Source organism: Ovis canadensis, chromosome 10, assembly GCF_042477335.2.
Source record: "Ovis canadensis isolate MfBH-ARS-UI-01 breed Bighorn chromosome 10, ARS-UI_OviCan_v2, whole genome shotgun sequence".
Lineage (NCBI taxonomy): Eukaryota > Metazoa > Chordata > Mammalia > Artiodactyla > Bovidae > Ovis > Ovis canadensis.
Window position 1 is genome coordinate 89,859,526 of NC_091254.1, and position 26,776 is coordinate 89,886,301.

Genomic DNA, 26,776 nt, shown 5'->3' on the forward strand with positions numbered 1-26,776 from the left:
CTTTCCTTGCTATTCTGTCGCTTTAAAGAGGTTTGCTCTGGTTGTCGCGTACTTTATGATCCTTTTACCAAAGCCACAGAAGTTTTGGATGTTTGGGATTATTTAAAATACTTCTCCGCACAGCTTTAATTGTGGTGTGTGTGTGTGTATGTTTTAAGTGATTGGACTAGATGTTAGCACTCAACATCATTTTTAAAAGTCTGATCCAGCTACTAACAGTTTTTCTTATAGGGGAATAGAATTTCATCAATTATCTTGAGCCAAAGTAGATTCTAAATCTCTTCCAGGGTCTCTTCCCCATAGCTGCTTTCATCGAGAATCATTAGCTACTGATGTTAGGCCATTCATCCTATTTTGTTGAAATTATTCTTTGAAAAATAGATTTATACTTTCTAAGTGTTTGAAACATTAGGCAATGATCATAATGAATAGAAAGTAAAGATTTTTTTTTAGGAGAAGGCTAATTTTTCATTCATATTACTAATTTGACAAATTGTCACATTTAAAAGTACAGATTTACGGGGTAACCTGGCAAATGGGTCATACCATTTTATCTTTTGCCACCATCTCACTTGATAACCTATAAAGTGCAGCACATTAATAAAATATTTCCCGATCTCATGGCACACTTCACTGGTTTGGTAAGGTATGAGATCTTATTGAGAATTAAATATTGTTTAGGTCACTCAGCCACTTATTCGTTTACTGGCATTGTTCTTCTTGTAATGTGGGGTTTTTCTGTTTACATTACTTTTAAACAGGCCACTGTTCAGTTGCTCAAAATACAAAGAAAAAGCTTCTCAGGCTGGATTCAGGACACTGAGCATTTTCTTTAAACCACAGTTAAATAAAATGACTCAGATACACCCAGATATGGAGAGTGAGATACATTTAAATGACCTGTGGTTTCAAAATGATTATTTTGTCAAGGAATATGCTGGAAGAAAACAGGGCAGTACTAGCTTATCACTTCTCTTAGCTCACATTGTGCTACATAGGTGATCCCCAAGGGGAATATTTTCTTAGCCTTTATAAACCCTAGAAATGGCATCCTTCAGTTGAACTAGAGCAACCAAGTTGTATGTCTGTGAAACCGGAGCAGGCAGGGCTTTGTTTGATACCAGCCACATGTGCGGGTATAAATATCAATAATAACATTTTTTGGTTGGCATCTTTGAATGCGCACTGCGTCACTAAGGCCCTTTCAGCTGCCGAGGAAGAATGTCACTGTGGTAGTTCCCCCACAATTGTAACTGCTGTAATTCTTACCCGAAGCACTTACTGTTGCCCACCTCCCAGCCCGTGGCCTCGTGTGTCCTAACACCCTGCAGCTGGGTAGCAGGACCAGCTCACAGCCAAGTGTAACTGAGCCCTTTTGGGGTATGCCCGCTGAGTGAGTGCCCCAGGCCCTGCAGTTGGGGAAAAGCCTAGGGATGTGGGCACCTCACAGGCATGGGGACCAGACGTCAGTACTGTGACCACCTGATTCAAGTATCCAGTCTGCCTGCCTTGGGGATGCTGAGAAAGCCAAAGGGATTATCGACACACAAAGCTTGACACCTTTGTGCAGAAGCCAGCTGGCATCTCACGGGGACAACCTGAGCTGTTCCAGCATCAGGAAACCTGGGTTTGGCTGGATCTGGTTGGCTCCTGCTATTCCAGGAGCTCGGCAGGCTTGGCCCCAACGGAGGGAGGGGAAGAATACCCTGGGGCTGATACTGGGACCCATTTCTTTTGTTTCAGGTGAGGCAGGGAGGGATAGAACTGCAAATATAATGACATTTTAATACTCAGGGCTTTTCTCCATAAAGACTTTGTACATAGCATTTATCCTCCAAACAGTCTCTTCTCTTTTTGTGATTTTATAAACTTGAAGGAAAAGGAGAAAAGGTCTGTGGTCCCAGCACTTGCCTTCATCTAAATGAATAACTCTCGACCACTGATGATTAGCAACATAAATCCTGTTTGAGCTCTGGACCAGTACCCTCAGCCAGAAGTTTTCATATGCTTTTTAGAATTCTGAACTGGCCACAGCAGCTTTTAGGAAAGTAAAGGATACAAATAAAGTTTATAATAATTTGACTGTTCACTTCTGCATTTAAAAATATGTCAATTGCAGAAATTTTTTTCTCTGAATCTTTGGAATTCCCTATATACTTTGAAGCCAGTTGTGAAATGCTGCTTTAGAAAGAGTTCATATAAATGTGCTTCTTCATTTAATCATAAGGGAGATTTAGAGAAAGGATGTTTTATTTTTCTGTAGTTTTGTTCAATAAGAATATGGAATTATTGTTATTATGATTACTAATGATACCTTACATTTACACAGCACTTTGGAATTTTTACAAAGATGATTGCACATAATTCTTAAAAGAGTTTGACAGGAATATATTATTATCCTGGTTTTATAGACGAGGAATCAATAAATGCACACACATGTAACATACCATGTAGTTCCAGCATTATATTTCCAGAGGATTCTGTGCTTTAGGAAATATATTTGGTATGTAAAATGGCTAAAAACTACAAATCTAAGACTGAAGAATTTATTTTGGTTTCACATAGTAGCTATGAAAGATGACAAAAACAGGAATACAATCATGTGATAGTGTGCAATGCCCCTTTGAATGCACAGCTATCTGAATTTTTGTTAGATGATTGCTTTGTTTTCATATGTTTCACATCTACTATATCATAGCATGCTATGTTATAGCATAATACTAAAATATAAAAAATAGTAAAATATCCCTCATATTTTTAAAAATAAAAATTATAATCACAATATCATAGCAGAATAGTGTTTTCCCATTAAAGGATAGTCTGATTTGTAGTTGACTGTAATTTCTTTCTTATGAGATCTCAAAACAGACAAAATATATTTACTTTTAATATTTTCCCCTGCTTGTTAAAGACTAGGTATTCAGAATATTTGTTTTGAGATGTTTGTTGCTACTGTTCAGAAACAGAACTATGTTATTGGGCAGGAAAATCTGATTAGTGTTTCTAAGAACTATTATAGCACAGCAAGACAGGCAGGCAATCCGAAGTGCAAGGTTAAAAGCAATTTATAAAAACTAGGAAAAGACATTACTTGTTAAAAAAATAAATACATATTTCTTAAGAAAAATTAAAATTGTCTAAGTGATAGTCTTGACTACTTTTTTGTTACAGTACTTTCATATTATTTTCATTAAAAATATTTTCATTGAGGGGAGCAGAGAAGGAAGAATTAAAATGAGAAAGAAGACCTCAAAATTTGCTATTCTATAAGATCCAAAATCTTATTAATATAGTTTTCAGTGAAAAAAAACTTTTTAAAAACTTCATATGATAACCTTAAGAAAAGTCTCCGCATATGGTCCCAAAGTTAAAAAAAAAAAAAAGGGAAAATAATCATTTTATGGAAAAAAAAGCCCATTTGGAATTTCACCAGGTCTGTTCTTAGAATCAAATTAAGCTCTATTTCTTACTTTAATTGTGATAATCAAGCATGTAATTTGCTTCTAGAAGTTTAGAGGGGGAAAAAACTATTGATATTATATGTCTGGGGTTTTCTTTAAACAACTCTAACATCAAAATGGCTAAACCATTGGACTGATTCATGTTAGATAAAACAGATGGGATTCCCAGATCATGCACCATTCAGCCGTTTGATGGAATTCTCGCCACCCTGACCAGCGAGCCCAGATGGCGCTTAAATCTGTCACTCTTTAACGACCCTACTGTTCTTTAAAAATATTTTTATATTTGAGCCCATTCGGTTAATCTGAGAGATTAATCATTTCCAAGATATGTCTGGGGAGGGATTTACTGCGGGCTTCATTTGGAGGAGCTGAGGATGAGAAGAGAGAAGAGACCTCCGTATCCAGGGCTACCTTCTCCAAGGAACTCGGGTCGGGAGGCCTGGGTGATGATGGTCTCTGGGAGGTTCTCTAGGCAGCACGGTTGACAGGCCACATGGAGAGTGATGGCAATGGGGATTAAGGGAAGAAGGGATGGACACTTGAGAACAGTCTAGGGGGTGGAGATAAACAGATTGTCACCTAGAGAACTCTTGCATTGTCAAGCTGAGACCCCACCCTGGGCCGAGTGTTAACTGTGACCACTCCAGAGTGGCTTTCAGCTGTCTGACCCTCACCGAATTCATGGGGCACCGTGGTGCATCTAGGAGCAAACCCCAGAGATAGAGTCCAGCGTGACCAGCCACTCTTGAGATGGTTCTAGAAAGAACCTGTTCTGCACTAGAACCTTTGCAAATCTCACAGGATTTTTCTTCCTTCTTTCTTCAGTTATTATTTTGAATCAGTTAGTCTACTGAAATGCTTCAGTGATTCAGGGCATGAGATGCTGGCAGGCTCCTCCCTCCAAAATCTTTAACCTTGGGTATATTTGCAGAGTGGTTTGGAATTGCTTTCTATTCCTGCTGAGACAGGAAACGGAAAAATGAATGGCTTTTCATTATGCAGACCTTTTTTTATGCATTTGAATCAGATGTAGCAGGTATCAAAATACAGTACAGAATTCACACCGTTAATGTGAAAATTTCCATTGTCCTCCAAAGCCACTGGACCCCAAAGTCACCTAGATTAACAAAATTTAAAATGAGCCGCTGACTTTAAGGATGTTCTTGGTGATCTTCAGGGCTGTTCTGCAGTGGTTTCCCTGTTTGTCACACGATGCTGCCTATACTGGGGAGGTCTTGTTGGAAGGCCGTGCGTCTCACCCTTGAGAGTGGCAGAGCACGTGGGAGCGGCATCTCAATGTCCTGGGCCCCAACTGAGGGTCTGCACGCGGGAGATGTGTCAGAATTCTGCTTGGAGGGTTTCCAACCTAAGCTAAACGACCTTCATGTAGACCCCAAAACAAGCAGAGAAGCAAGTTGCATTGGGAGGTTTTATTGGAAGCTTTTGGATTCAGGGTTTGTCAGAAATCACTGCCCTGCCAGAATATAGTAGTGCTGACACTTGCAACTAAGCCCCCCGCACGCAGTCAGTCTGTGAATGTGAAGCTGGCTAAGTTTTGAACAGAGTGGAAGGAGGAACATTGAGCACATAATCCATTGTTTTCATCTTAAATCAACTGTAATCTTGCCCCTGTCACTGTTTCTCCCCCCTCTTCTCTTTCTCTCACACCCGCAGTCAGATTATGGAAAGGATTGAAGTATAGTCCTGCTTAAAGGATATTGCTTTTTATAGATGGTACACTGCCATTGGAAGTCTGGAGAGGCCGCCCTGCGTCTCATTCTACAATAGGTTTAGGATTCGAAAGTGATCAGTAAGACACAGTTTTGTGTGTATGTGTTTTGGCCTCAGTTTCCTAGATGGTCTTTGGGTGTTTACAGAATAAAATTGAGCATTTTAGTGAAACCAATTAATACCCACCTTCAAAATTGTTTTTGTGAAGTCACATAATGTATTTGGTATTACCTGAAAGGCTTTTTTTTCTTTAGCTTTTTGACTATAGTAGATATTCCTAATAGTCACACATTTTCTCTTAAGTTTTACCAGTCAACTCTTTCCACATTCACCTGATTTCCTCTAAAGATTAAACTATCCCTAATATTCCAGTTGGCAGTTGGTCTGTTTCAGAACAAAAGAATATGAATGGAATGTGTGTGTGTGTATAATTTGAAGAATTCTGTGGCCATCTGAGAAACAAAGCTTTTGCCCATGATTTTTCAGTGAAAATGAAAAGTGAAAGCGTTAGTCACTCAGTTATGTCTGACTTTTTGCGACCCCATGGAGTGTAGCCCTCCAGGCTCCCCTGTCCGTGGAAATCTCCAGGCAAGAATACTAGAGTGGGTAGCCCTTCCCTTCTTTCCCAACTCAGTGATTGAACTGGGGTTTCCCACATTGCAGGCAGAATTTTTACTCTCTGAGCCACCAGGGAAGCCCATTTTCCAATAATGCTAGCTAAATACATATGAAACAATGAGCAACAAAAATAAAACTTCACCATTAATGAACCATTGGCCATTTGGAGTAGACAGATGTGTTTGCAGATAAAATGAGGACACCTGCCACTCTCCATTGCCTGTGACAAAACCTCCTCACGGCCTGGACATGAAGCTGGCACAGCATCCCCAGCCCAGGGTTCCTTCTGGAGAGGTGAGCTGAGGGTGGCCCAGCCAGGTTCGAGGTGCTGGAGCCAAACCACGAAATAGGATTAAGGGATAAAACCAAACTCGGAGGCCATGGTACAGTCAAATTAAGATGGTAATCTAGGTGAAGAACTGGAGGGACAGAAGGTAGGTTCAAAGCACCAGGGAGCTGGACAAGCTGGTTCAAGGCGGAAGTCAGGAGATGGAGCCCCCAGCAGTGTCTCCAACTGTCAGGAAGAACCACTGGTGTCTTTATGGGCCTCAGCTTTTTTTTAATATTTACTTATTAATTTGACTATTAGTTGTGGCCCACAGGCTCTTTTAGTTGAGGCATGTGAACTCTTGAGTTGTGACATGTGGAATCTAGTTCTCTGATCAGGGTCTGAACCAAGGCCCCCTGCACTGGGAGCTTGGAATCTTAGCCACTGGACCACCAGGGAAGTTCCAGGGCCTCAGCTTTGAATGGGGAGTGAAGTATTAAGGGCTCAAGATACTGTGAAGAACTGTGAGTTGTCCTTCCTAACTTCCTTCCAGAGTCTTCTCTGCTGCTGCTGCTAAGTTGCTTCAGTCATGTCCGACTCTGTGTGACCCCATAGACTGGCAGCTCACCAGGCTTCCCTGCCCCTGGGATTCTCCAGGCAAGAACACTGGAGTGGGTTGCCATTTCCTTCTCCAATGCAGGAAAGTGAAAAGTGAAAGTGAAGCTGCCCAGTCGTGTCCGACTCTTAGCGACCCCATGGACTGTAGCCTATCAGGCTCCTCCATCCATGGGATTTTCCAGGCAAGAGTACTGGAGTGGAGTGCCATTGCCTTCTCCAGAGCCTTCTCTAACCATGTGCAAAAAATCCAGACTCTTTTTACAGTATTTTTTAAGAATCAGCAGCGAGGTGAGGGAGTCGTAAGCCTTGACAAAGTTGGGTATCCCCAGGAATCCTAGTTTGCAAATAGGAAATGTAAAGTTGGATGATGTTTAAAAATTACTGTTTTGTTTTCTTCACCTCTGAAAGATTTCCTAGTCACTGAGAGCCAGCCTTCAGTTGCATGGATATTATAAACTTTCTTTTTCATTCCACATAGAGGCCCCTATTTTTAGCTTTTAAGAGCTGTTACAACTGAGATATAAACAATATTCTGCACCCCACACAGTACACATCTCAGGATTAGAAAAAGAGTTCCTGGAACTGCAGGACAAGTTTGGTCTTAGACAATCTGTTCAGTTTCCTTATAGGTTTGTTTTCTCATTCTATTATTTAATTTTTGTGAAAGACCTGTTAGAAATTTCCCTGCGTATAAATGATGCTTTAAAAGTTCTCACTATGCAAATAATTTTATGTGGAATTTCCCATGGCATTTTATTATTTTCTGAACTATAACTTGTTTACAATTTCTAGACATGTGCTTTGAAAACAGACATCCATCAGCCCCACGCTCAATGAAGAATGGAAGATTTAATGAAGGACTTTGGACTATCACGTTGGAGGAGTTAGGGCTGATCTGGGGGAGCCTCTAAGAATTTTCAAACTTAAGAATGTGTACAATTGCATGTTAGGAAGATTTATCCATGGCAGTCAGCAAGGTAGATTCAAGGGCTTGTTGGAGGCAAGGGAAAGACTGGAGACAGCACCTAAGTTAGGAAGTGATTGGGATAGCCCTGTCTGTAGGTGAGAAGACGCACGCTGAGAGACTCCTCTTCTGCCTGGAGTCACTCCCTGAATCATGCTGCCCACCCACTGGCAAGCACACATTCCCCACCTCACCTTCTCTCCTTCACTTTCAGTCCTCAGCTGTGACTCTCAGGCTCCTGCTGACCTTTGGGTGATTCCCACACAGGCCAGCAGCCTCCAGGCCAAGGATCCCATCCTCCTGCGTCCTTCCAAGTGTCTAGCAGACTAGCCGGCACATAATAAGTGTTCAACAAATACTGCTGAACAATCAACCTGAGCAACTTACTATGCAAACTTTCAGTAATTTATGCTGTGATCTTGGAGTGATTAATGCACCAAAGAAATGATGCTTTCGAATTGTGATGCTGGAGAAGACTCTTGAGAGTCCCTTGGACAGCAAGGAGATCAAACCAGTCAATCCTAAAGGAAATCAACCCTGAATATTCAGTGGAAGGACTGATACTGAAGCTGAAGCTGCAATACTTTTGGCCACCTCATGCAAAAAGCTGACTCATTGGAAAAGACCCTAGTGCTGGGAAAGATTGGGGGCGGGAGGAGAAGGAGGTGAAAGAGCATGAGATGGTTGGATGGCATCACCGGCTCAATGGACTTGAGTTTGAGCAAACTCTGGGAGATAGTGAAGGACAGGGAAGCTTGGGGGTGCTGCAGTCTATGGGGTAACAAACAACTTAGCAGCTGAACAACAGCAGCAACAAGTGGTTAATGCACATTCCTCCACTTCTGGTTTTAATTTGAAGGCAGGAGACCTTAGTGTTTAGGCGCATAGGCCCCAGAGATTAGTATCCTGTCACTGTATTTGTTGTTCTGTGACCCTAAGGAAGTCATTTGATTTTTCTGAGTCTTAGTTCTCTCCTTTGAAAAATGAGGATACCTTTACTGTGATCAGATGAGACTTGTGTATCTAAACTTCTAAGATTATTGCCTGGAATATGGTTAGCACTCAGCCACGTAACTATTAATTATAGCTTATCATAATTTTTTTACTTCCCTGGTGGCTCAGATGGTAAAGCGTCTGTCTACAATGCGGGAAACCTGGGTTCGATCCCTGGGTTGGGAAGATCCTCTGGAAAAGGAAATGGCAATCCACTCTAGTACTATTGCCTGGAAAATCCCATGGACAGAGAAGCTTGGTAGGCTACAGTCCATGGGGTCGCAAAGAGTCGGACACGACTGAGCAACTTCACTTCACTATCATAATTTTAATTAGTATTGGGAGTAGTCATAATGAAAGCAGTTTAATACATTTAGATTTGGGGGATGTACCTGGTGGTCCAGTGGTTAAAGACTCCATACTCCCCAGGGCAGGGGCCCAGGTTTGATCCCTGGTGGTCCCACTAAGGTCCCATATCCAGCGCTCATAGATTTGTGATACAAAGTTTACTGATAATAACAGATACATTGGGACTTACAATGATAAGCATTGTTTTATTCAATCCTTCATATTCTATGGGGGCTGCTGCTAAGTCACTTCAGTCGTTTCTGACTCTGTGCAACCCCATAGACGGCAGCCCACCAGGCTCCCCCATCCCTGGGATTCTCCAGGCAAGAACACTGGAGTGGGTTGCCATTTCCTTCTCCAGTGCATGAAAATGAAAAGTGAAAGTGAAGTCGCTCAGTCATATCTGACTCTTAGCGACCCCATGGACTGCAGCCTACCAGACTCCTCCGTCCGTAGGATTTTCCAGGCAAGAGTACTGGAGTGGGGTACCATTGCCTTCTCCCTATGGGGGCTACTCATCTTTTTTAATATTTGTGTATAAAACTGAAGCTTCTGGGCAATATTATAGTTTGCCCAAAGGTATATTATAAAGAGTCATATGGGATATATTGAGAAATTTATAAAGAGCTAGTGTAAAACTCAAAGATGTTCACGTGTGGGCCAGTTTTACCCAGCATAGACTGCAGTGGTTCCTGAGGAGCCTGGGTGAATTCCTGTTCTCCTCTTGACCTAGTATTTGGGGCAGAATATGGAGCTTCATGACCCAGATAATCATGATAGTGTGATCAGTCACCTAGAGCCGGACTTCCTGGAATGTGAAGTCAAGTAGGCCTTAGCATCACTACGAACAAAGCTAGTGGAGGTGATGGAATTCCAGTTGAGCTATTTCAAATCCTGAAAGATGATGCTGTGAAAGTGCTGCATTCAATATGCCAGCAAATTTGGAGAACTCAGCAGTGGCCACAGGACTGGAAAAGGTCAGTTTCCATTCCAATCCCAAAGAAAAGTAATGTCAAAGAATGCTCAAACTACCACACAATTGTACTCCTCTCACACGCTAGTAGAGTAATGCTCAAAATTCTCCAAGCTAGGCTTCAGCAATACGTGAACTGTGAACTTCCAGATGTTCAAGCTGGTTTTAGAAAGGCAGAGGAACCAGAGATCAAATTGCCAACATCCGCTGGATCATGGGCTTTCCTAGTGGCTCAGATGGTAAAGTGTCTGTCTGCAATGCAGGAGACCTGGGTTTGATCCCTGGGTTGGCAAGATCCCCCGGAGAAGAAAATGGCAGCCCACTCCAGTATTCTTGCCTGGAAAATCCCACAGACTGCAGAGCCTGTAGGTTACTGTCCATGGGGTCACAAAGAGTCAGACACGACTGAGCGACTTCACTTTCACTGGATCATGGAAAAAGCAAGAGAATTCCAGGAAAACATCTATTTCTGCTTTATTGACTATGTCAAAGCTTTTGACTGTGTGGATCACAATAAACTGTGGAAAATTCTGAAAAAGATAGGAATACCAGACCACCTGACCTGCCTCTTGAGAAACCTATATGCAGGTCAGGAAGCAATAGTTAGAACTGGACATGGAACAACAGACTGCTTCCAAATAGGAAGAGGAGTATGTCAAGGCTGTATATTGTCACCCTGCTTATTTAACTTATATGCAGAGTACATCATGAGAAACGCTGGGCTGGAGGAAGCACAAGCTGGAATCAAGATTGCCAGGAGAAATATCAGTAACCTCAGATATGCAGATGACACCACCCTTATGGCAGAAAGTGAAGAGGAAGTAAAAAGCCTCTTGATGAAAGTGAAAGAGGAAAGTGAAAAAGTTGGCTTAAAGCTCAACATTCAGAAAACGAAGATCATGGCATCTGGTCCCATCACTTCATGGGAAATAGATGGGGAAACAGTGGAAACAGTGTCAGACTTTATTTTTTGGGGCTCCAAAATCACTGCAGATGGTGATTGCAGCCATGAAATTAAAAGACGCTTACTCCTTGGAAGGAAAGTTATGACCAACCTAGATAGCATATTGAAAAGCAGAGACATTACTTTGCCAACAAAGGTCCATGTAGTCAAGGCTATGGTTTTTCCAGTGGTCATGTATGGATGTGAGAGTTGGACTGTGAAGAAAGCTGAGTGCCAAACAATTGATGCTTTTGAACTATGGTGTTGGAGAAGACTCTTGAGAGTCCCTTGGACTGCAAGGAGATCCAACCAGTCCATCCTAAAGGAGATCAACCCTGGGATTTCTTTGGAAGGACTGATGCTAAAGCTGAAACTCCAGTACTTTGGCTACCTCATGTGAAGAGTTGATTCATTGGAAAAGACTCTGATGCTGGGAGGGATTAGGGGCAGGAGGAGAAGGGGATGACAGAGGATGAGATGGCTGGATGGCATCACTGACTCGATGGACGTGAATCTGAGTGAACTCTGGGAGTTGGTGATGGACAGGGAGGCCTGGCGTGCTACGATTCATGGGGTTGCAAAGAGTCGGACACGACTGAGTGACTGAACTGAACTGATGGACTCTCTGTATTAAAAAAGAAGAAAAAATTTTAAACGTGAAAAAAAAAAGATGCTTAGAAAGAAGATGTAAGCCATGCTGAAGGTCCAGAGGTACAAATCCTCGTCAGTCACTGGTGTTTTTATTTTTTGAGTTTACTCTGCGCCCCCTGTGCCAGGTGCGGCTGTGAGCACAGGGAAGGTGAGCTATGTGCTGGAGCTGCCACCTCGGAGCAGGTGCTGCAGCCCTCCCGGGTGATGCGCGAGCCTCGCATCTGTCGCATGTCTTCTAGAAGATGTATAGCTGTTTAATACAGAGCTGTATTATTATTAGCTGTTAGCTATTATTATTAGCAATATTATTTGTGGTAATAGCTATGTTCTTATTAGCCCCTGCATGAGCCCTTCTCAAGAAAAAGCAAACACACTGTCAGGAACTGCTTTGCGTCTTTTGCTTTGGGGTTTTTTTGTCAGTTAGAAAATGCCAGAAGGATAAGTTTTTTAATATATAAAATTTTGACTGAGGATACACCAGTGCTTCCACAGTCTCATCAGAAAATGTAATATAGCATTTCTAAAATTGCAAATTGTAAGATCAATGTGTTCTTTTTTTTCTAGACTCAACACACATTTTGCTTACAAGAAGACCAGTGTTATAAACAGGATAGGTCACTAACTTTTCTCCTTTTATAGCCTGAGCAATTTTCAGACCCTCTATCTATTTCAAGGCCATCTTATATATTATCGCAGGGAGAAGAACCCCCATAGAACTCTGAACAGGATGTTCCCTGGCAGTCCAGTGGTTCAGACTCAGTGCTCCGTCTGCCAGGGGCTCTGGTTCCATCTCTGGTCAGGGAACAGAGATCCTGCAAGCTGAGCGGCACGGCCAAAATACCACCTCTGAACACCTCAAAGATCAGATGGACTTCTCCAAAATCTTTCCTCCTCTCTGCTCCAAGGGCTGACGCTTAAGCTCTTAGGAGACCTATACTACATTATTCTCCTTCACCTGTGAATTTCCATTTGCTTGTTGTTGTTATTCAGTTGCCCAGTCATGTCCAACTCTTTGAGACCCCATGGACTGCAGATTGCCAGGCCTCCCTGTCCCTCACCAACTCCTGGAGTTTGCCCATGTTCACGTTCATTGCATCGGTGATGCCGTCCAGCCATCTCATCCTCTGATGCCCTTTTCTCCTTCTGCCCTCAATCTTTCCCAGCATCAGGGACTTTTTCAACGAGTTGTCTGTTCCCATCAGATGACCAAAATACTAGAGCTTCAGCATCAGTTCTTCCAGTGAATATTCAGGGTTGATTTCCCTTAAGATTGACTGATTTGATCTCCTTGCAGTCCAAGGGACTGTCAGGAGTCTTCTCCAACACCACAGTTCAGAGGCATCAATTCTTTGGCGTTCTGCTTTCTTTATGGTTCAGCTTTCACAACCATATGTGACCACTGGGAAGACCACAGCCTTGATTATATGGACGTTTGTCGTCAGAGTAACATCTCTGCTTTTCAACACACTGTTTAGGTCTGTCCTTTTCCTGCCAAGAAGCAATCACCTTCTGATTTTATGGCTACAGTCACTGTCCGCAGTCATTTTGGAGCTCAAGAAGAAGAAAACTCAGTACTTCCACCTTTTCCCCTTCTGCTTGCCCTGCAGTAATGGAGCTGGTTGCCATGTTTTTAGTTTAATATTTAGTCTTAAGCCGGCTCTTTCACTCTCCTGCTTCACCCTCATCAAGAGGCCCTTTCATTCCTCTTCGCTTTCTGCCATTAGCATGTATCATCTGCATGTCTGAGGTTGTTGATGTTTCTCCTGCCTGTCTTGATTCTGGCTTGTAACTCCTCCAGCCTGGCATTTCTCATGATGTGCTCAGCGTACAGGTTAAACAGGATGACAGCAGACAGCCCTGTCATACTCCTTTCTTGATCTTGAACCAATCAGTTGTTCCATACAGGGTTCTAACTAGACAAGTGTGAATATCTCATCATCCACAATTTCATTGAAGACTCATGGAGTTGAGAGACTCTCCTCTGTGTTACCTGGCATGTTTTAGGGCTCTAATATATATATTAAACAGCAACAGTAACTCTTTAGCTTGATTTTCCCCACTATTGTTTTGTTTAAAATTCCGTGTAACAAAACTGTATGCGCTTAAGTCATAAAGTCACTATTAAACAAACGTGGGCAGCTGCTGATGAGTCTGGTCGGATTTTCAACAGTCATTCGGTCATCCAACAAATATGAATTGAGAAACTACCGTGTTCTAGGTACTTGAGATCCATCAGTGAACAGAACAAAGATCCACCCTCCTGGAACTTATGTTTTATTTTTTTTTTTATTTTTTTTTTTTTGCTGTTCAATAAGTTTATTATTGTATTATCTGAAAAATCTTGATAGAAAATTGTGGTTTGGTTTAACTCTCAGCAGCTCGTTCCTGAGCTCTAAGGAAGCTTGCCTTCTTCTGAGCTACCCGATCTTTCTTCTGGGCAAGTGACATTTTGGGACGGTTCCACCTCTTCTTTTTAACTTCTTTCTTAGGCTTCTTCTCATACACTGGATTCTCTCGTATTGCAGCATGAGCTTTCTTATACATCTCCTCCATCATGTCTGGAGTTACGTTGTTCTTTATGTACTGAGAGAACTGTTTCTTGTAAGCATCTTCATCTTCTTCAATCAGGTAACGCATGTAATCTGCCACGTTTTGCCCCATGATGTGCTTTCGGTGGACCTCAGCACTGAATTCTTTGCTTTCTGAATCATAACCAGGGAACCGTTTGGTACTGTGAGGGATAGACAAGCCTCCATCGACAGCTCCCTTTAGGGCCCCAAAAACTTTATTCCCGGTAGTAGTTCTGGCAAGTCCTGCATCCAAGTAACAGGTGAAGGCACCAGGTTGACCATCAATGCTTTCCACATTGTATTCATCACCAGTCACCTCGACTTGGCCTTCATAAATTTTGTCCATACCAAACCTATTAAGAAGCCTGCGGGCCAGCAGCAGGCCAGTACAATATGCCGCAGCATAATTTGTCAGGCCAACCTTCACACCATATTTTGGGAGTTCGTGAGCATAAGCTGCACAAACTATCATATCTCCTTCTATACGGGCATAAGCAATCTGACAAATGATATCTCTGTTCGTTACACGAACTATCATTCTGTATTTAGGAGTGTTGTACTTATTTTTATCTTGGATTACCAATCGTTTCCGAGCATAGTAGTCAGTTTTGCCCTCTCGCCTTCTTCTGAATTTCACTTGGTATCTCTTGAAGTAGGCCTTGTTCTTGACAACTTTAACAAACCCCATGCTGAGGAACAGAACCCCAACTCCGCGGCTTGCCACAGAGCTGCAGAACCAGCACGGCTCCGGGGGGGAAAAAGCGGAACTTATGTTTTAGAGCCTGACAACAAACAGCAGAGATAATAAACAGGTAAATCATGCAGAATTTTAGAAGATGGTGACAGAAAAGTTGCAATTGAGCAAAGGAAACAGGTCAGAGCAGAGGTGGGAGTCAAATTGCCACTTAGAGTAGGGTGGTAAGGGGATTTCTCTGGCTGCCCAGTGGTTGGGACTGTGTGCTTTCACTGCCAAGGGCGAGAGCTCAATCCCTGGTTGGGGAACTAAGATCCCGCAAGCCTTGAGGCTTGGCAAAAAATAATAATAATGATGATAATAATGAAATAGGATGGTAAGGATAAGCCCAGCTGAGAAGGTGAAATGCTAGCAAAGGCTTGAAGGAGTGAGGGACTTATGTATCTTATATATAAATGCGTATATTTGGGAGGAGAGCTCTTGAGGCAAAGGGAACAGCCCTGTGTGTCCGAGGATAGCTGAGACCGGGAAGCTTGTGGAATGAGAAGGGTTTAAAGCAATAGGCAATGAGGGGAGAGGTGACGGGGGCCAGATCGTCATAAGGATTTTCACCTTTACTTCTAACGGAGAGGAAACCCTCGCAGTGTTGAACAAAGAAGAGACCTGGTAGGATTCTTTATTTTATTATTGTATTTTTAATTTATTTCACTGCGTCTCGTGGCTTGTGGGAGCTTAGTTCCCTGACCTGGAATCAAACCTGTGCCCCCTGCAGTGGAAACGTGGAGTCTTAACCACTGGACCCATGGGGAAATCTCAGGACTCATATTTTAAGCCGATGCCTCTGGAATCTATGGTGGGGATTGACTGTAGGGAAAAAGGGTAGAAGCAGAGAAACCGGTCAAAGGTGGCTGCCTTGAGCCAGGTGAGGGCTGATGGTGGCTGAAACCAGAGTGGGAAGTGGTGAGAGGTAGTTTAGACATATTCTGAAGCAGAAGCAACAAGATCTCCTGGTGGACTGAATATTTCTCAGCTGTAAATAAAAGAAGTGACAAGGATGACTGTCAAGAGTTTTGGCTTGAAGCTGCTCTCAAGTGAGATGGGAGAGGCTATCGCATGATTTTCTTGGGTTTGGGGACAAGGAGAGGGGAGAGATCAGTTTAGCTTTGGACGTGTTGAATTTGAGATTATCTGCTATGCTTCCCTGGTGGCTCAGATGGTAAAGCGTCTGTCTGCAATGCAGGAGACCTGCGTTCGATCCCTGGATTGGGAAGATCCTCTGGAAGAGGGAATGGCAGCCCACTCCAGTACTCTTGCCTGGAAAATTCCATGGATGGAGGAGCCTGGTAGGCTAGTGTCCATGGGGTCACAAAGAGTTGGACATGACTGGGTGACTGAACAACAGCAACAATTAAAGTCAAAGTGGAGATGCCAACTCAGCAGTTGAATATATGGGTCAGGCGTTTAGAACGAGGCCTGGACTGGAGATCGGCCTGTGCACATTGCTAGCATAGACGTGGGATTTAAAGCAGTAAGACTGGGCAGCAGTGAGTGCAAGGCTGCAGAGCCAGCAACACACTCCAACATCAAGAGGTGGGGTGGGGGAGGTGAGAGGGAAGCAGAAAGAGAGAACGACAACTAAGGAGACGGGGTCCTGGAAATCAAGTGGGACAGTATATCGAGGGGGTGGAGGTGGTGACGGTGCCAGACGCTGCTTGTGCAGAAAGTAACTTGGGAACTGAGAACTGGCTACTTGCTGAATTTAGCGACAAGGCGGGGGCTAGGGGGCGGTCACTGGTGGTCTCGTTGGAGCAGATTTGGAGGAAGTATGGGTTTTTTGTAGTTTTCTTCAGGAGAAAATTTAAATAAAAGTGTATTTGGAGCACTCGTCAATGTTGATGCTTGACCCTGGAGCTTCTATTGAAACACACATTAAAGGGGCCCAGAAACATTATGATCTCTGCTTTAAAAATATTTGTATAACCTTTGTACCTCCCTGGTGACTCAGATGGTAAAGAGTCCATCTGCAATCCAGGAGACCAGGGTTTGATCCCTGGGTGGGGAAGATCCTGTGCAGAAGGAAATGGCAGCCCACTCCAGTATTCTTGCCTAGAAAATCCCATGGATGGAGGAGCTTGGCAGGCTACAGTCCATGGGGTCACAGAGAGTTGAACATGACTGAGCAACTAACACACATGTAACAGCTTTATTGAACTATAACTTACATGCCGTACAATTTATCCACTTAAAGAGCACAGTTCAGTGGCTCTTAGTCTATTTACAGAGCTGTACAACCATCACCCCAGTCAATTTTAAAACATTTTCATCACCCTAGAAAGAAACCTCATACCTATTAGTGGTCATTGCCTCTGTGACCCTCAGTCCTAGCCATCCACACATTTACTTTCTGTTTCTATAGATTTGCTGCTTCTGGATATTTCATATAGGTGGAGTCATGTAATAACGTCTTTTGTGAGTGGCTTCTTCCCCTCAGCATAAGGTTTTCAAGGTTCATCTGTGTTCTAGCATGTATGAGTATTGACTACTTTTTATGGCTCAAAAATATTCCATTGCATGGATAGACCATATTGTAAATGCCATTGATTGGCTGATGGACACTTGGGTTGTTTCTGCTTTTTGACTCTTGTGAGTAATAATGCTATGAATTTTTGAATACAAGTGTTTGTGTGGACATGTGTTTCCTGGGGTATGTTCTTAGGAGTAAAATTAAATTTCTACTTTCCTACTAACATTAATGTTTAGCTTGTATTGGTACTGCCACATTTCAGGGCTCAAGGTGAAGAAATGAGACAGGGTTAAAAAGGAGGACCTGGAATGCATCTCTTTCTTTTCCTGGTCCTAAGTTCCCAGAGCTTTTCAAACAACAGTTACTTTGAGTTACTGCAGTGTTCAATGAATAGATATTTTTCTTTGTTCTGTTTTGGAACATTAAACTGTAGTAAGCCCTATCAGAAAGGGTAGAGTGAGGGAGAGAGTTTACCTGCATTGACTTACTGAAAAATTACAGTTACGTTCAGAATCCAGGTCATTGTTTACTTTCAGCTGCGTCAAAGTCTTCAAGTAGATCTTCTTACAGCATCTTCAAAACAAAGATGACAGGAAAGGCAGCCAAATACATTGACTTTGAGGAGAGAAAAAAAGACTTGTAACTGCCTATCAGTCCGTGGATTTACTTCTGGGGAGCACCAATTAAAAATCTCAAACATGTGGCATTTTCAGTGGAATTATATTAATATGAAAGAGTTTTATCAGATATGATTGCATGTGTGTGCGTGTGCGCATGCGTGTGTGTGCGTGGTTTTAAACATTTCCATAATGAGTTCCCAAGTGCTTTTTTGGCCGCGGTTATTAAAGCTTGTGTGCTTGCGATTTATTTGGCAAAATGCCTTTAGTGAAGAAAGGATATAGTGTTCTCTTGGTTCTCTGCCCAAAGTAATTTTGGAGAAGTCTGTGACTGGGTTTAGTTCATGACATTCACTGGAGACAAGTCATTGTAATAACATTTGATCACAATCGGTTTACAGTTGTTTTATCATGTTTTCATGCTGAATATCTACTCAGACATCATAGCAGAACTTAATGGCTACTGTTTTATTTGTACATAAAATGTTTTATAGCCCTTTTTTTTTTTTCAGTACACATCAGGTTTCAATCATCATTGCTGTGTAGTGAGAGGAAAGCAATGGATAAAGAGCTATCAAAAATCCTCAACTACATTAAGTTTTATTTCGGGTCACCTTGTCATAAAAGATATTGGATGTATTGTGTGGCTTTCCCCCTGACACGTTAGCCATGGTAGAAGGGTTACAATGTTTGGAGGAAACCATATGAAATGGGGAACTTCACCTTTGCGTTTGTTTTGCGTTGGAAGAGGGTCTACCACTATTCAGAATGGCTCCTAGGTAGCCATAAAAGGCAGCATGTTGTTATTCTTGGCATTTACAATAGATGATCTTCGTCACTGTATGGCTACACATTTTGTCACTGTTGTGTTGCTCTAACACCTGCTTTGTGTGGCAGGCTCACATCACAGGATGTCATTTACAACCACCAAATGCTGGAGGCTCCTCTCAGACAGGCCAGGATCTCCTAACTGTGGAAGCCTTGCTTCACCAGTGAATTTGGGTGGGTTCACTGCTTATCTCCAAAGTGTCAGTTCTCACTGTTTCTTCTTTTCCCCAAAAGCTTGGTCCCTAGGCCTTCTGAAAACTGCTGTCGTTCTATATGTTTGAGTCTTTGTGGTTGAAGAAGCTCCAGTTAGAAAAGTGTAATTAATGGGAAACTTTGACATCCAGCTGAGAAAATTAGTTTGCATCAAAAAAGGCAAGATAGAGGATTAAAGAAATTTTAGTCCTAATCTAATTAACACCAATTAAAAGATGCAGATAAATTTGCACCAACAAATTGTTAATTATGCACCAATTTGCCTTTTCTGCAACCAAACCAAAATTAGGAAAATATTATTATCCTTTTTTTTTGTTTTAGGAGCAGGTTTGTTACAATCATCTTTTGTATAATTAAGAAGTAGGCAGTAAGCGTTACTGTGAAATATTTCATTCTCTTGATATTTTTATGTAGGTTAACTCTTTAAAAACAGAAAGTGCAAGATAATTCTCCCAGCGTTCATTCACTCACCACACATCTAATGAGGACTGACCCAAGTGCTGGTCCTTGCTCCAGGCAGGGAAAAGTCTGTCTGCAGTGATTGGTTTTTCTCATTCAGAATATTCAAACCTGTTTGTACTGCTAATATGCTGCTCCTTTAGAAAAAAAGCTTTGTGACCTCAATTGTACAGCTAATTAAACTCTGCCCTGAGTACATGTTTTAAAGGGGAGACTGCAGTGTTTTGGGAGCATCAAGAAGTGCTCTTTAATGTCCCAGAACTCCTCTCTAGCAATGTGGTCTTTTGGAGTATTCTCACTTACACCTTCCTCACTTGGAGGATCTGAGTGAGGAATCTTTACCGGAGCGGTACTCAGATGTTCACTGAGCTGGGACTTTCTGTTTACCTTTTGAGTCACTCTTGGAGCCCCTCAGATGGGGATGTGAATAGCTGTGTGTGTGTGGGTGGGGGTGGTAGTGAAGCACAGACCCATTATATCTGCAAAGGGCCCGTCTGTCCAGGTGTCGTGTAGTGAGTAACCACAACCCATTTTATATGAACTGTTATTCTGCTGCTTACAAAATGGGAGGAGGATACTGAGGAGATGTCGGTTCGAAATGGAAAGAAATGTTCTAAAGACAAGATTGCTCTAGCCATTGATTATATACAACAATCAGCAACTGCCTTCAGATTTCCAGGACCCTGTTCAACTTCATTCGGAGAAAATATTTGACCCGTCAAGTCCTGGTGTGTGAAATGGCATCCTAAATTGTACTGTTCTCCAGTGTGCATATTTAGAATTTAAATAACAGTATCTAAATGCCCATGTTTGATTCCTGGGACAATATTTAATATAAAAATTTAGGATGCTCAGTCTGCATTTTTCGATATTTGTTTGGGAAACTTTTGCATTCAGGACTGTGATGGAAACCAAAATGGTATATAGTGGCTGAGATTTCACTGGCTAATGTTTTTATGGATCGTGGCAGCTAGAAGTTGGCCTCTAATGGGAGAATATCAATATGGCAATGCCCACAACAGCAGATAGAAGGCATTCTTTAAAAGCAGTGTCTCCCTCCACATGTGTACAAGAGAATATCTGATGCCACAGGTTTTTTAAAGGTTTATTTTTGGCTTCACTGGGTTTTTGTTGCTGCGCCTGGGCTCTCTCTGGCTGCAGTGCACAGACTTCTCACTGTGGCGGCTTCTCTTGTGGAGCACCGGCTCTAGGCAGACCAGGCTGCGGTAGCTGTGGCGCTTCAGTGCTGTAGTTGTAGCTTGTGGGCTCTAGAGTACGGGCTCAGTAGTTGGGGAACACAGGCTCAGTTGATCCATGGCTTGTGAAATCTTCCCAGACCCTGGATCGAACCCATGTCCCCTGCACTGGCAGGTGGATTCTTAGCCACTGTACTACCAAAGAGATCCTGTGAGTAATCTTTAAGAAGAATATAGTATTGCAGTTTGCTGAGTCTGAAGAGGTGTGAAAACTAAATGCAGTGACTGATTTGGGATTGGGTCATGGGCCAGGAGAAAAATGGACATAAATTACATTATTGGGACAGTTTATGAGATATCAATTATATCTATGGAATAGATAACAGTATGGTACCAATGTTGTTCTTGATTTTGAACATTGTGGTGCAGTTGTGTAGGAAAGTGTCCTTGATTTGGGGGAGTATTTGGGGGTAATGGGACACAATGTTTACAACGTACAAATGGTTCAGAAGAAAATACAAGCACACATATCATAGATGAACATCAGTCAATCAACAGAGAGAGGAAGTCATAATAAAGCAATTGTGACAAAATGTTAACACTTGGTGAATCTGGTAAGGGGTATTCAGGAGTTTTGTGGTGCTATGCTTGCAGCTTTTCTGTTAGTTTGAAATTATTTAAATAGAAATGTTGGATTCTTCCCTCAAATTAATAAAACTTCTTATGCATGATTCCAGAAAGAGGTCAGAAGTTCTCCTTATGACAGGGGTCCTCAGACAAAGGCTGCTGCTGTGTCACATGTGGAGGGTCAGTCGCACCGACTCAGTCAAAACAGATTCTGAAGATGAATATCCACCAGGGCAGCAGACTGGTTTTGTTCAAAAGTTTAATACATTTCTTAAAATTCTATCAGCCTGATGGAACAGTGAACTAAACAATCCCTTCTGGGTTTATAAATAACAAGGTAAAATGTTCCTAAGTCCATTTATTTCTCACACATCCCTCCCCTGTAAGACTGAGCCATGGGTTTAGGTGAACCCCAGATCGGCAGTTCACCGTATTGTATGTTCCCTTTCAGACAGGACTTCACAAAGACCCTCTTTTATAAAGAAAACAACCAGCCAATAAAACAGCATTAGAGTACATTATATATGTGACCAATCATTTTATAAAATCTGATGTAAGCCTTCAGGCATAATTGGAGTTCTTAGCAAAATACTTTGGTTTTTAATATTTCTATGACCCTCTAAGGGGGACTTAGCAATTACTCTTAAATTTTCAAAGTGGTACATGGAGTTTTAGCTGTGTGACTTCCATTAAAGCCCATAGGAGTCTTGTTGCTAAAACATCAGACAACTCATGAAAATGTGCCCCTTCTTGTGAAATTGTTAGAGGTAATGGGTGTGGAAGTGTAGCCCGGTATTTCTGGCACATTTACAGGCTTTCTGCACTTGTTTCAAATTTTATACTTTTATAAAGACTCAACAGTTCTATGGGAATTGTGGGGGGGTGGGGGGCGGGGAGCCTATTATGTGTATTCCTAAAGTGAAGAGTAGAAAACTAAAGGAGAACTGATTATAAAAAGTTCTAAAATAATTCTTCAAGAAAATGCTAGTGTTTAAAAATATTTATCATCTTTACTTCAAAATTCACATATGAGCTCCCAGATTTTAGAAGTATGCCTTTGTTGTTGTGGTTTAGTTGCTAAGTCATATCCGACTCTGTGGGACCCCATGGACCGTAGCCTGCCTTGCTCCTCAGGGCTAGGAGAGCCCTGATCATGGGATCTTCCAGGCAAGAGTACTGGAGTGGGTTGCCATTTCCTCCTCCATGGGATCTTCCCTACCCAGGGTTCAAACCCACATCTCCTGCGTCCCCTGCATTGGCAGGCTTATTCTTTACCACTGAGCTACCTGGAAAGCCAAAGTATGTCTCAAAGTAATACTATTAAAAATGACATTTAATGACAAGCTTTCAGTATAGAAATCACATATAAGGCTTTGGGTTTTCATCAGCCTTTTCTGTCGAGACCTACATGACTTAAGCATCATCTGAGCAAAACTTCAGTCCTTCAGAATGGGGGTGGGGAGCGGGGGTCTTCCCAGAGGATAAGCTTTAAGGTTTGCTGAATCCCCTTTTCTGTCAGGAACCCTCCACATATTCACAGTTCAGGGTCCTATCTCAGCCTCAGGTGGTGGCCTTGCTGGGGACCCAGCCAAGCCCTCCCCAGGTGCACCCCAGTCCCTCTTAAGGCAGAAACACCCCTGACTTTCTGTTTCCTCAGCCTTTGGAAGGACGCCGGAGACCAGGAACTGGCTTCCGACATAGATGTATTTGTTTTAACACATTCAAAGAGAGAGAGAAGGGAGGGTGAGAGAGGAAAGGGGGGACTCAGTGATTACTTCTTGAGCTAATTATTGCTGGCTCAGTTTCAGTGGTGCTCTGTTTTGCTGTAGATTCTTTTTACGAAGCAATATTGAATTATTTTTATTTACGAGTCAGACCTCAGAAAGATATAGGGCATACGTTTCTCCTGAAATCTCTACTAATGTGTGAAGAGTAGATTTTAGGATGGGTTTTTTAAATGGGGTAACTTGATGTAGAACCAGTTTTTCAACAAAGCATTGAATGAGTAGCATGACTTAGGCATGAGCTAGGCCACTGATTTGCTGTGTCCCAGCTGGAGTCAGAATTAGGGACTGTCTAAATAAGGGAATTTCAGAAAGGCAGAGGAGAAAACCAAGGTACAAATGGGAGGAAATAAGCCATTGTTCTTTTAAAAAGCATAGTAACCTCGATAATGAGAGGCTATGAAATAAGTCTTTTTATAACAGTAACTTCTTAACTTCACAGCCCTAAGAGCTCCTAGGGTCACTTTTGGAGCGCCCCAGGGCTACACCTGCCTTGCATAGATTAGGGCCTGCTGCAGCTGTCTTCATTTGCAAGACTAAGGTGTAGCCCGATGAGGCTCTGGGTCTCAGCAGGGAGCGCTCCTTCTCGATCTCAATAGGCTGGCATTTCTGATTAAGATGGCCATTGCAAGCCAGGCTCAGAAACTGCAAGATGAGGCAGTAACTATTTCCTGGGTTTTATGTATCTAGCCTTACGAGGTATGAAGCGGGAACCCTTGTATGTGGCTGCCTTGAATTAGCCACGCTATTTGCAATCAGCCCTGTTATAGGGCAGCTACCTAACCATAGCACATCCAGGGGCCAAGCTTCCCTTTGGCACACAGACACGTTTGTAAGGAATGTGTGGATGTATAGGGTTATCCACTGATGAGGACAAAAGGGAATGTCTTTGGAACCCATACCCATCAGTGTTGGTCTGTGGGTTGGATACGCCTTCTCTGCAATGTGCATTTGTTTCACAGAAAATACAATTAGGATAATTCTTGTGTGTTCTCTACAGGAAGGAAGTGGTATACTGCTTGTGAATGGTAGGCTAAATGAGGGAATCATTAAAGGGTTTTTAATAGACTTTGGAACCAGAAGACATAAGGGACTATCGTTATGTTGCTTTAATTGAGAAATATTTTGCAGTATGAGGAGGCTTAATCAAATTTTCATTACATACCTGGCCAGGGACTAGCTGAATGTTTCTTTAAGCAATTTGATAAAATGCACATGGCAGACTTGTTAGTTATGTGAGAATAGGCAGGGAGGGCTTACGTCTCTCCTGTGGGTGCCTAAGCATCAGATACTTGGTTTACTGTGTTGGGTTGACTGCTTCTGTTCTAATTTCTAATGAACTTTACCACCAGACTACTTGATCATGACTAAACCCAGGAACAATGCAAATGGAATTGCCCCCTGATGGGGAGGAATGGGCCCAGATGGCCCTTAAAAGGTGATAATTAGGAAATATAGCATATCTGAGTAGCTAGAAAGAGAGAAACTTGTTAAAGACAGTCAATCTGTTTGAAGCAATGGTCTTTCCCTTAATTATATGCATTTTCATTTAGAGTTGCTTTAAAGTAAAATTCTCCCAGGAAAATTCTTTAATAGTAGCTGAAACCTAGAAACCACACATTTTTTTGCTACTCTGTTTCAGATTATTGAAAACATTCTTTCCTTCATACATTTTTTGTTTTCTCGATCTGTGTAACAGACTTGCTGTGTGTGTTTTAAGGGGCAGTTTTAGGTTATTTTAGCTCTTATGCTAAAACAGTGGGGGAGTGATTAAAAGTGAGAAAAATATTGGTATATATTTGTAAACTGAGCTTTTAAAATTAAAATAGTTGCAGGATTTTACAGTCTGTGATTTCATATACTTTGTAAGATTGCCTTAGAAGTATTGCCTTCTTGGCAACATAATCTCCAGATTCTTCTTGACTATGTCATTAAAATAATTTTACATATGACAGGTTGGACTTTTTAAGCCTTATCTTTTTATGTGAATTAGCATATTTGCATTTGCTAATGATATCATTCCTTAAGCTTTTCTTTAGTCAAAAAAAATTTTTTTAAGCATTCAGACTCAGCATTACCAGGAGAATAGCAAGTGAACTGAGAATGAGGAAGTGGTGACATGAAGAGAGAAGCAGTGCACTCAGTAAGTGTCTCTTCCAGCTTCAATGTGGGATGGAGTGTAGTGAAAATAGCTGATGCTGGAAAGGAACGTACAGAGCAAGAAAAAGCTATAATGGCCAGAGGCAGCTTCTTCCTTATTTGTAAATTCAGGAAGTAAAATGACGTTAAAGCGCTAAATTATATTATTCCAAATATTTTGGCAGTTATATTTTGGCAACTGGGTTGCTTTCCTGAAATGACTCAACACCATCATTCATCCTGACAAAAGCCAGTGGTACAGATGTACCTTTTGGGACTGTGGCCAAGATAAGGCCTGCACTTTCCAGGTCTGCCCACTCAGGTGTGGAAGGATGCTCCATAAAGTAAGCCTCACACCCCAAGCATTACCCCTCGCACCCTTAGCAAGTGGCTGGCTGAACTCAACACTCTGAAGTGTAGAAGGTCTTAGCATCCAGCCCTTAGGGCTTAATACAAATCCATGAAGTATCTTGTTCTACTCAACGACTTCTTATCAAGTCTTTGACATTTTAAGCCTAGTTATTGAAAAGTGGATATGGTTCATTCTCGATTTCAGAATTCAGAAGCACATATACCAACACAGAATGAAGAAGCACTGTGCTTCCTTCAGCAAGCTTCAGGGGGAAATGGAATCAAGAAAGAGCCGTGAGCACACTGTTTGCAGGAAGTTTTGAATTGGATCCTTGCGATCATTGACAGGTTGTCCCAGAGGAATAGTCTGGCGCAAACTTCTCTTGTTATCAGTGAAAAACAAAAATTATTTAGTGCAGGCATGCTGCAGGGGAAGAAAAAGTCAGGAGGAAAACTGGAGATAAAAATAATTTCTATCTTTAATTCCATGATTCACAGCAAGGAAGGAGTAGGGTTTACATCCCATGTGCCAACTATATCTGCAAGTGAATGCTTTTTGAAGATTGTACTCAATTATTTCAACTTCAGGAATGCAAAAATCTAGCACCGTTTATGAGTGGTTACGTTTATTTACTATTACTTTCTAGATGTGACCCTACTTGAAACTTTAATAGTTGCTGAAAATTTTATCCACCACAGAACAAGTTCTGAGGAGAAGAGCAGCTTCAGCTTCAACTTATCAAGGGTTTTATTAAAGGGAGTTAAATTCGACCAAAACCTAACTTGTCTTTTCTTAGGATATCGAAACATGATTTGCTGTAACAATATTTAGAATTTTGCTTAACAGCAAATAAAAAGAGCCAAGTTGAAATAGCCCAGGAGATGGATGGCGATTAACTCTGCATTCTTTTCTAGAAGGTTTTATTAACTAGCTTTCTAACTCAAATAGGTTACATCCTTTGAGCAGTAAATTGCATTCCATTTGCAAGCTCTGCAGATGAAATTTGCATGCGGCCTAAATGCTATCCGCATTGTTGTGTTAAGTAGAATTTATCTCCCTAGACCTCCCCTGCATCCCCCAGTGGAAAGTGTTACCCACTTTTCTTGCTGGAAGGGCAGGTCCCATGTAGTTTGGTTATTTGGCGCCATCTTCATTTTTGTTGTTAAATCCACTAAAGCCGGTCATGCCTGGTAGTACCAAGT

At 42.0% G+C, this 26,776-nt stretch overlaps 2 protein-coding genes across 10 annotated transcripts in view; one reads left to right on the top strand and one right to left on the bottom strand.

Moving 5' to 3' along the window:
• CLYBL (citramalyl-CoA lyase) overlaps positions 1 to 26,776 on the top strand; it is a 253,550-nt gene that overhangs the window by 44,017 nt on the left and 182,757 nt on the right. The window lies entirely within an intron of this gene.
• LOC138446697 (large ribosomal subunit protein uL18) lies at positions 13,883 to 14,899 on the bottom strand. Its single transcript, XM_069601971.1, has one exon. The coding sequence runs from the start codon at positions 14,827 to 14,829 to the stop codon at positions 13,936 to 13,938; it is 894 nt and encodes a 297-aa protein (XP_069458072.1). The 5' UTR covers positions 14,830 to 14,899; the 3' UTR covers positions 13,883 to 13,935.

What these genes read in the sequence shown, in the direction of transcription:
- LOC138446697 (XM_069601971.1), bottom strand. Translation starts at nt 14,829, where the DNA reads ATGGGGTTTGTTAAAGTTGTCAAGAACAAGGCCTACTTCAAGAGATAC.